The sequence below is a fragment of the Grampus griseus genome, assembly GCF_964374135.1.
Source record: "Grampus griseus genome assembly, chromosome: 17".
Taxonomy (NCBI): Eukaryota; Metazoa; Chordata; class Mammalia; order Artiodactyla; family Delphinidae; genus Grampus; species Grampus griseus.
Genome location: NC_139011.1, coordinates 76,743,607 through 76,754,839, shown reverse-complemented (window position 1 = coordinate 76,754,839; position 11,233 = coordinate 76,743,607). Strand labels below are relative to the sequence as shown.

The following is an 11,233-nucleotide window of genomic DNA, read 5'->3' as shown; positions in this document are numbered from 1 at the left end:
AGGTAGAGCCATTGTTATTGGACAAAAAATGAAAAATTTAAGATCTAACAGTAATTGGAACACGGGGTTGGTAAGACTTTACTACTAATAATGGCTTTCCTGTATGAGAAATCATCTTAAATTGTGACAGTTGGCAGTGAGTCAGGACAAAATACCCAGGTAAACATAACTGAACACAAATGGTTCCCAAGCTCATTTAAAAAGCTAGTTTCTATTTTATACTGGCTTAATGAAAACTGGTACTATACAGACGCAGAAATTTTTATACTGTCTGCAAGTAGGCACTAAAATAAAAATGGTCACCTAAGGCAGGGCTACACACACACTTCTGTAACGGATCCGCATCGTGGAACCTACTGAAAAGCTTGGTGGAAACGTGGCAGCGTTGTGCTTGTGCTTAAACTACTGGTGAAAGCCGCTGATAGTGAGTGCAGAGAGCCCAGACCTATGGTGCCGGCAGGATCCGGAAGTTCCTGGGTTTGTGGCGGGAGCTGAGCCACAGAAGAATGTGCCTCCTCCTGCGGAGAGCTCACCCCAAGGCTCCCCACCGATATGGGGTTATAGGGGGGACCGCTTAATGGTATGAAATTAAACAGCTGAGAAAAGTCCAACGCTGCTGTGTTCAGGGGCTCGCTGATAGAAATCGAGCTTTTTGACAGGGAGAGGTCCCCCGTGCCGTCATCCAGCGACCCGATCTGCGGCTCCAACGCTAGCTTAGACGACGATGCTTGAGAGTCCTGGGAAGAGGGGGGCACGCTGCCTTGCAGTTCCATCAGGTAGCTCTCGATCTCCCCCTTCAGCGGCTGCTCCTTTTCGGGGATGGAAATGGCGTATGAGGTAGAACTGAACGGGTATTTGAAAGAAAGGTGGTGAGAGGGGTGGACAGCATCCATGTCTATTGGGCACGTCATGCCCAAAGGCAGGGTTGTGATCATCTGGTGGGCAGATCCCGAGCTCTGCATGGACTGGAACGGAGTGTTGTAGAGGTTCAGCTGCAGCGTGTTTGTGAACGGCTTCGACAACAGTTCGCTGGAAGGCAAGGACATCACCGGGAGGAGCTCGTCCTTGATGGGCACGGAGACGTTGCAGGTAAAGGGATCCAGGAAGTCCACGGGCTCTGTCTTGACCTTCCGGAGTTCCTGGTTGTGACTCTTCTTCATGTGCCGCGTCAGGTGGTCCTTGCGCCCGAACCTCTGTGCACAGTACTGGCAGAGGAAGTCCTTCCTTCCCGTGTGCACCACCATGTGTCTGCGCACGTCTTTGCGCGTGTAGAAGCGGCGGTCGCAGTGCTCGCACTGGTGTTTCTTCTCCTTCACGCCCCCCGACGACTTGCCCGCGTGGGACTTCAGGTGCTCCAGCAGCACACCCGTGCTCTCGAACGTCTGCAGGCAGACCTTGCAGGTGAGGTCGCCGCTCGTGGCCGCGTGCAAGGCCAGGTGCCGCTTGAACCCGAGCTTGGTGTTGTAGTTCTTGCCGCACTCTTCGCACGTGAACGTCTCTTTGTTGGGGTCGTGTGTGTGCAGGTGATTCTTCAGGTGGTCCTTCCGGTGAAACATTTTCTCACAGTAATTACACTTGTGGGTTTTCTCGGGAGAGTGCGTGGCCATGTGCCTTGAACACAGACATATTCTGTCAGCATCAAGACAAAAACCGCCCGACCTCACTGTTCAAACGGAAGCTAAGCTGCTAGGCTAACCCAGAACTTCCCTCGGCTCGGACACTCTTTTAACTTAATATGCATCTGCTACGAGGGTAGTTACCACACCTAAACACTGCAGAGCTGGAGCCATCTAAGTCGCCACTTTAGTTTTCACTGGTTTTTAGCGATTACAAACGTTAACGAGCAAGGCTGAATATACTCACGTTAATGTCCACACCCTTTTCTTGCAATTTCTTTTTTTGTACAAACGGAAATTCTACTCTCATTAAGCATTGCATTAAAAAAAAAAAAATCCAAAAACACTAACCCATAAAAGTCTGTGACTCAGAATGCTAAAACTAGCCAACGTCTAATCTACTTAACATTTCTCTCTGCAAATCAGCGGAAAGATGTGGATACAAATATATACGTTTACAATGGCTTCACATGGCCAACATAATAGAAAATAGAATCTGAAAGACAAATAGAGTTTAATACCTTTGTAATTTGTACTTAGAAACAAAGGCTTTCGTGCAGTCTTGTTGTATGCACTTGTAGGGCCTCTCTCCTGTGTGAGAGTAGGAGTGGACCTTTAATTTCTCAACACTGTTAAAGGCCTTGTCACACAGTTGGCAAGGAAAGTTTTTTCTTGGTTTGGTTTCACCACGCTTACGTTTCCCTGAAGGGACTTTCTGGGTATCTCTTACTTCTGACAAATCACCAGGAATGACAGTGGCCATCGCAGCCTAAACCAGGCCTTCTTGTTGGACACTTGGGAACTGCCCAACTCCACTAAATGATTTAGCTTTAGGTGGCTTCTCAAGTTTCATGTGGTCGTAAAAGAAAGCAAAAAGGGACTGGAAAAAAAAAAATAAGAAACAACTAGTTTGTAACTAGATTTAATTTTTAAAAGTTTTATTTGCTATGTGATGCTTTTGAATTAAAAAAAAAAAAGAAACCATAAAATGGATTCAGCTGGTCTAATGTAATATCTGTAGGCTTCTTTATATTTGTCAAAACACATATTAACGCATTGCTCAGAATGAACAGTTCACAGATCCCCTGAAACCCCACCTGACAAACGTCGTACTCAGGGAAAGCGGTCGGGAGCTCTCGGGAAGCATCAAGTCATGACACTAAAAGTGGATTATTAAAGCCTCACTTCTTACAAGGGACTAGAGAACATAAGTCTCGCTAAGCACATAAAAATGTTTCCGCAAATGTTTTAATGTCTAAAACTCATTTGTGCAATAATTTGTGCAAGCCAGGTCTAGTCACGCTCCGTGTTATAGGAAAATATAGATTAGCAGCCGAAAACTCTTTCAGGCGCCTTGTGAACCGTTTACTCCAGGGAAGGAGTACTCAAGGCACAGACACCAGATGCCTGAAAGAGTTGAACGCATCGCCCAAATTGAAAATTGATTCTTTATACCAGTGTCATCACACACAGAGGGATTTCTGAGTCAAGAGCAGAAATGACTTGTCTTCATAACAAACATGCATTCTTGAAATGGTAAAACCTTTTGGTGTTACATTAGATGAGGATCAGGGTTCCCTGTCTCTTGGGTGGAAGCAATGATTTGGCTGGAGTAATTTTCCCCACCGTTTTTCACATCACAGGAAATGATGCTATTCTTTGGGCACCCGAGGTGAGTGGAAGAGCCAGAGCTGGGGGACCAGAGTCTCTGACACACCTGTGACCCGTGTGGGTGTGAGCACACCAGTGGGCCTTGTGGCTTAGAGCACAATACCTGTGCAGGGATGCATCAGTGTAGAGGTGTGTCAGGTTGTAAAAGGTGTGTCAGAGTTTCAATTCATTATCGGTGCTGTGAGAAGGAAGGAAATGTATATATTGTATGGCAAAGAGTATGTCTACCTAGACAAAAACTTAAATTGACTGAAACCTTTGAAAATTTGTGGACAAGAGATAGGAAATATTATCAACTGTATTTCTCAGAGGAAGAAACCAACTCCCCAAAGATCCAATTGATATAAACGAGTTAAATGGTTCCTCAAGGTTCATGAATGCTAGTTTTTAGCAAGGTATTTATTTTTAAGAGACACAGAAATAATACCAGCAACCTCTTTGAAAAAGATCTGATTTTAAATTGAAAATTGGCATGTGGCTAAATGACTGTCATCAACTACTGATCAACTGGATTTCTCATCCTATCATGTATTCAGAAAACAATGAAAACCAATTTCTTTGTTTCGCTTGTGTTTTGGCATCAGACTGACACTTGCCCTCGCGAGCTAGAAGGATGATCTGACTTTTGCAGATTCCAGTTATCCTTTTGCAGGAGCTCCAAATTTAACCTACATTTTTGTAAAATTAAGTGTACATTACAACAGATCCTATTGCATTTTAATGTAGAGGCTATCATTAAACAGGCAAAATATAGCAATTATCCACTCATTTGATTAAAGTGTACAGCATATGGGTACATTAATTGGTGTCTGGTTCACACAGCCTTTCTTCTTCAGTAGGCAGATACAGGCAAGGCCTTGCTACACGCTGTTCAAATTGCCTACGTCTCCTTTGCAGTTTAAAACTGACATTAACACAATGAATGCAACTGACATTACTACTGCTAACACAGTATGTTCCCTCTGGTTTTAGATTTTTCTGCATCTCAAGGACTTGTTCTTTTCCTGATATATTTTCATTCAAGAGACAGCTTCTCTGCCTCTCTCAGAAATATCTAAACAGCTATTCTGCTGTAACCAGTAATGACACTGTAAATTGGTATAAAGCATTCTGCCAGAGCAGGAAAAAAGAATAATTTTGACTCTCTTATTTCCTAACATGATGCTTTTGTGCACCTATTTAGAACATTGTGGGAAACAAGCTGATAAACTTTTCAACTGTAAAATCAACATGGAATGTGAAGTACCTAAATCCCTGTATACAGCTAATATCTGAAAATATTTCAAAGACTGGTCGTATGTTGCCATTATTGTGTTATGAGACCCATAACAGAGAATTCCAGTTGAGAAAAATAACAACTTCTAAGTTACTGAAAAGAATGTACTAAAATTGCACCATGAAACAACAAACATTTGATCATATGAAAATTGGTGATACTCAATATGGAGTAACAAATGAATTCTGTTATCTTTGGATGTACAGACTGAGCAATGAAGAATTGCAGATTTCAAATATTACACTTTTCTAAGACCAGCTGAAATTTTTTCATGGCTAACAATATCTTTTATCTCAATATATTACAAAACTCAAATTACTTATAGGTGCATTTAAGAACTACAGGATAAACATAAAGTTGCGAGCTCAACATTGAATAAAAATCCAAATTCATAATATTCATAGCAATCAAATACTTTAAAGATACGTGCATAAAACTATAGTGATTTCTGTTCAATGCATACCTGATGACAGATGGAAAAAGCGTCAGACCTTGATCTTAGCCAGTTCCATTGACTCTTCGTGGAAGAGAGCGGAATCCAGTCCTTCCCATTTTGGCCAATCTATGAGACAAAAAATAAGAATGGACTACACTCTAAAGGGAACCAGTCCGCAAGTGATGGAAAATACAGGATCAAAGAATGGCAATTTCATGACACATGCTTTCATTCCGTACTCTGCTGAAGAGTCATGCATTAATTTTCACCAATTGCAAATCTTTATTAGTTCAAAGCACATTTACATGACCAAATTAAGGCAGAAACAAAAAGTAAAACAGTGTTACCTAGATAAATGGCTTTTGGTGATGCTGAATGACTCCCCACTTCTTTCCCAAATTCAATTTAATTTTTTAAACCTAACTCGCCTACTGAGAGAAATGGATATTAGGGTTACTATTTGTAAACCAAACGGATCAAGTTTTCATTAAGCTAAATAATATTCGGGAAGAGACAAGCGCAGTTCTCTCCCGGGGAGAGCACACCTGTAGCCTGACAGCAGCCAGCAGGCTCCAGAGGACAGCACCTCCCAGGCTCACACGGCACGCGACGGTGCAACGTGGGCTTCTCTGGGCTACATCTGTGTTACCTGCGATACCTGCCAATTTATTTCTCAGAACGCTGCAAGTGCTGCTGAAATGTAGCAATAACTCTGTGCTCCTTAGATTTCAAAAGCATGCAAGGGAAGTTAAATATAGGTTTGCTACAGGAGAAGCGGTGTCAGGAAGAAAGCATCATTTGGTTTTAAGAGATCATTGTTGAGAAAGCTTAAAATATCTTAAAAAATGCTATTAGTAGCATGATCCTCAGTAGACTAAGAACGCGCATAGAAAAAAAAATCTAATAATTCTGACTGTACACGTAAATGTGAAAAGAATAATGGTCAAAAAGCAGAAAAAAATCAGAATTATCTGTTATAGAGAGTACAGGGTAGTAAACCCTGAATAGTTTGAAGATGACCATTCAGAAATCATGATTATGACAACTTGAGAGGGATAATACAAATCAAATAGTTAGAATAAGATTCACCAATGACAGGTTAAATGAAAACCGTTTTACTTAACATTCTAAACACGAATCTAATTAATTTCCCCTGAAATCAAATTTTCACATACTTTAAGAATTTGATGATGTGTAAATAAAATATTTAATAGAGGGCATTCAAGCATCATTACAAAAATACTAAGGGTATATTTGAAAGCAGCATTATTCTCATAGTTTAAAAGACAAGAAAAATAAAAATTTAGACTAATAAAGGATGTTTAAAAAGTTAAAGCAAAAGCTCAATTTTTTTTGTAAAGCACAGGACATGCATAAATGGAAGAACTGAATTCTGCACATCAAAATTGCAAAATAATAAAATTAACTTTGTAAATACTTACTTGCCCAGGGCACATACTAAGTTTTGGGTAGGCTAATTAAGAATACGAAAGCCTATTTTGTGCATTGTTATTTTGATAATGTAAATACCTTACAAGTGGAGGGTGTTTTCATCTCTATTACCTCCCTGGAAATCAATGGACCTGAGAGGTGGATGCTTTTATCACCATATCCATTTTAAGGTGAGAGGCCCAGAGAAGCTGACCATCTCCACAGCATATATGTGGTCAGGAAGGGGCTAGTGCCCTACGTCACTCTTATTCTACTGCATTCTAGGAGAAGGGCTGATTGGCAAACCAATTTGAGAGTGGATAAATCCTGTCATTGCACTTAAAAGGCGAGAACAGGTGACAGTACCTATTTCTCTATCAGAGCTGCCAATACGATCCCCAAACAGAAACACATTTAAGATTTATAAAGTTTCCTTTAAATAAAGACAGTTGGTAAAGTAATCTTTAAGTAATTTAAATAGCAGTTAAAAGAACAACTAGTATATCTGTCTTAGTGGACAGTGATTTGGGTAGAAAAAAATCTAAAACCAAAGTTGACTAGTGAACAATAAACTTACATATTTTTTTCTTTTTTCCCCTGACCAATATAAATTTTATTGCATCTCAAATACATCCATAAAAATTTTATTTACGCTTACTGTTCAATGGCGTTTGTAATAAAAATCCTTTAGAGTCAAAATGTTTCAGTACAGTTTAAAATTGTATGTCTCTCGATTTGAAATGTTACAATAGTCTACAAATTACCCCAGTTGCGTATTTTATAGCTTGAAATAAAATAATAGATATCATTTTCATTCATTTTATCACAAAACATAATTCCAAAGTCATGGTTAAGTTCCCTAAATTCAGCCTAATTATTCTGAGTTCTTATGAGTGGCTAATTATTTTCCCAAACAAAGGAAACCAGAAGCTGTTTAGAGTTCATTATTATTTGGCTTGGTATAATAAACATAAATACAGTTTCCATTCATGGAATCCTAACTAAAATGTCAACTAAAATTACCTGTGTATTCTCTTTTATACTGTTAAGAAAAACTTTTCTTTAATTTATTTTTAACATTTTTATTGGAGTATGATTGCTTTATACTGTTGTGTTAGTTTTTGCAGTATAACAAAGTGAATCAGTTATATGTATACGTATATCCCCATATCCCCTCCCTCTTGAGTCTCCCTCCCACCCTCCCTATCCCACCCCTCTAGATGGTCACAAAGCACCGAGCTGATCTCCCTGTGCTATGCGGCTGCTTCCCACTAGCCATCTGTTTTACATTTGGTAGTGTATATATGTCCATGCCACTCTCTCACTTCGTCCCAGCTTACCCTTCCCCCTCCCCGTGTCCTCAAGTCCATTCTCTATGTCTGCGTCTTTATTCCTGTCCTGCCCCTAGGTTCTTCAGAACAATTTTTTTTTTTTTTGTAGATTCCATATACATGTGTTAGCATACAGTATTTGTTTTTCTCTTTCTGACTTACTTCACTCTGTATGACACACCTTAGGTCCATCCACCTCACTACAAATAACTCAATTTCGTTTCTTTTTATGGTTGAGTGATATTCCATTGTATATATGTGCCACATCTTCTTTATCCATTCATCTGTTGATGGACATTTAGGTTGGTTCCATGTCCTGGCTACTGTAAGTAGTGCTGCAATGAACATTGTGGTACATGACTCTTTTTGAATTAGGGTTTTCTCAGGGTACATGCCCAGTAGTGGGACTGCTGCATCATATGGTAATTCTATTTTTAGTTTTTTAAGGAACCTCCATACTGTTCTCCACAGTGGCTGTATCAATTTACATTCCCACCAACAGTACAAGAGGGTTCCCTTTTCTCCACACCTTCTCCAGCATTTATTGTTTGTAGATTTTTAAGAAAAACTTTTAAAAAGCATTGTGACTACTATTCTGAAAAGTCTGCAACAAAATTTGTACTCCAGTTTTTCTTTTTTACATATCGAAGATTGGTTACTATGCTTTTTCAAATAATTAAAGTTCTTTGTCTTGATCTAAAGAATCATGAAGCAACATAGAAAATATACATCTACCCATTTCAAACTGCTCTAAGATGAAGTAACACTTCAGAATACCTGCCCAGTTTTTGCTGGTACCAGAACAGATGTTTTTTTCCAGGGCAACTTTGCATACACAAAAACAATAATTAAAGGGGATACAGTGTGTGTACGCGCACACACACAGGTTTATTATCTCTGTGTTTTACATTCTAAAACGGTGACTCACACACAAAAAAATAACAAGGAAAATGAATCATACATCAGAGGGTCTACTGAAACGAATTCCTATGAGGATGCTGGCAACAGAACAGGCCTGAATTAAAACTGTTTCTGTACTTAAAATTTCACAGTTCTAAAAGTCACTTCTCTAAGAGCTGTGAAGTTTTACAACACTTACCTGCATCAATAATTCTTTCATATTTAAGTTAAAACTCAAGCATATACTTTGCAAATTAAGGGCAAGTGCTATCATACTCAAAGCTTTATTCTCCTTCATGCTAATCATAAAACACCATTAGTAAACAATTCAGAAAATGTCAACATTTGATTAAAACGTGCTTTTCATATAGAGTAAATAGGTGGGTTGCAAAAGGAAATTTACCAGTAGTTAATACTTCACTTTACATGTATAAAATACAATAAAGGTTTGGATAATGCGAAAGAAATTATTAACACCATAACATAACTGCAGTCAATTCTGAAGGGCAACAACACACTTAGAACGCTTCTATGATCCTGTACGATAATGTGGACATTTTGACAGCATTCAATTTTTGTAGGTCTGTAAAATCACTTATTAATTAAAGGAAAAAACATATCTTGCAAGTATACAAATCTAAGACAGCATTAAAAGTAGACGGTAGGCAGCGTTGGGGCAGGACCTGTGTTAGTTTCATTCGCTGTTGTTTCCCGTAAAAGGAAGTAGAATTTTTGTTGAGTGAATGAAAATAATTAAAGCAGGACAAGTGCTTTCCAGCAAGGAAGTGAACTATAGGCTCAATCCCCACAGTAGACACAGGACAGAACACATATACCTAAGTTCAAGTAAAAAATAATACAGTGTGGATACAATTTGGTCCCACACACTAAATTAAGTCACTAGAAAGGGACTCCCTAAACCTAACAGCTATTTGTAAGGCCTTAGATTAAAACAATAGTAACTGCAGGAAAAGCTGTCTAAAATACTCGTTTTGTTTCAGAAAACAAGCATCCTCTGATTGACCTCACTGCTGAGGAATCAACTAGTACAAGTGTATAATATCCATTTGGTCCACATTCATTCCTAATAAAAATTTCTAAAGTGCAAACATGCCTGGAGCCTGCGTCCATGACTGCATAGAGCAGGAAGGATGGCTGGATGGTTAGGTAGTTAGAGAGGCTACTGATGCCGCAAGAGGACAGCAAGGAGAAGGGCGCCCGCCCAGAAGCAGGAGACGTGGCAAAGAGCGGGGCTGCACCTGACCTGACCCGACCCATCCAAGTTGTAAGCAGGTACCCAAATGACTCATACCCGGAATACCCAAAATTACAGAACTTATCTTCCTATGGTAGATGTCGTTAACTGATATCAATCAACTATAAGGATGCCTTTTTAGAATTACTGTATGTGATATTTTCAACTTTTGAGCAATTCATTAAAGGGCAGTTCTAGGACAACACTTTTGAAACTTACCATGCAATTTAGCCTTACAATATTTAGAAAGGCTTATATTTAATATACAAATACTGAAAGCCAACAGAGATGTGAAAGGAGTAGCAGACCTATTTGTTTTTAGGAACCAAGAGGAAAAAGTCAATGAATTCCAAAGTGGAATCAACAAATTCCAACATTAGTTCTCTTATGTGCACGACAAGGAGGTTCCTTTGGGGGCCACCTGGAGCCTGGGTGTGGTTGTTTATTTCATTTTCTAGCGTCCCCAGAAAAATGAAGAGACAATCTGATGAAGATGGATTATTCAAACACATTTTATCTTTCAATTCGGAAATGTTTTCCTTGGTTAATTATTTTACGGAGCAAAAATGTCACGTTAGGTTATAAATTTTTCTTCTCTTTTAAAAGCTCTTTTAAGGATCCATAACTTAGAAGTTAGGCATTTCCTTTTAACTCCTGTGTGGGAGATTTTTCCTCCTATGGTTGTATATTCATTTCAAAATAAAAAAACCTGAAAACTACAGATGGGCGGTATACCAGGGTATTTTCATTCTCTTCACATGGGCAATTAGTATTTGCAAACAGGAAATGAGAGCAGAATGGTGCAAAAGAAACGATGCCAGAGAGGGACAGAGAGAGAGAGACAGAGAGAGCACAAAGCATCGCAATTACATCTGAATACAGAGTAAGATTGCTTAATCACACGTTAACTATTTTTAGAGGTTTTCCTTTTTTTTCTTTTTGTATAAAGCATTTCCAAAATACTGGTGCTCAGGCTAGCATTATAAGGTAGGCAGCTCGCAGTTCAGCTAATCTGAAAACTGCATGTGTCCCAAATTATGATGAGTTGTTTTTATGTTTTTCTTACCACTGACCCCTTAAATTACTGGGGCTTTAAGAAAAACGCTTGACACCGACTATAAAAATGTTCACACTGAAGGACCCCAAACATTTGGAGGGCGTGCCTCTGTTCATAAATGGCTAACTGCCTAATGCTATTAAAATCGCAGATATAGCATCTCCCAGGCTTCAAGTTTGACCTTCCCAAGCATACACACTCAGTCTGTCTCTACCTATACATTTAACAGGAGGCAGAGATAGCGCACCATAAAACAAGAG

General features: G+C 39.3%; 1 protein-coding gene across 1 annotated transcript; it reads right to left on the bottom strand.

Moving 5' to 3' along the window:
- Positions 1 to 353: 353 nt before the first annotated feature.
- PLAG1 (PLAG1 zinc finger) lies at positions 354 to 2,379 on the bottom strand (the record flags this gene model as incomplete). Its single annotated transcript, XM_082674793.1, has 2 exons — positions 354 to 1,611; positions 2,138 to 2,379. 2 exons carry the CDS (start codon positions 2,377 to 2,379, stop codon positions 354 to 356), a joined length of 1,500 nt encoding a protein of 499 aa, XP_082530919.1.
- Positions 2,380 to 11,233: the final 8,854 nt, after the last annotated feature.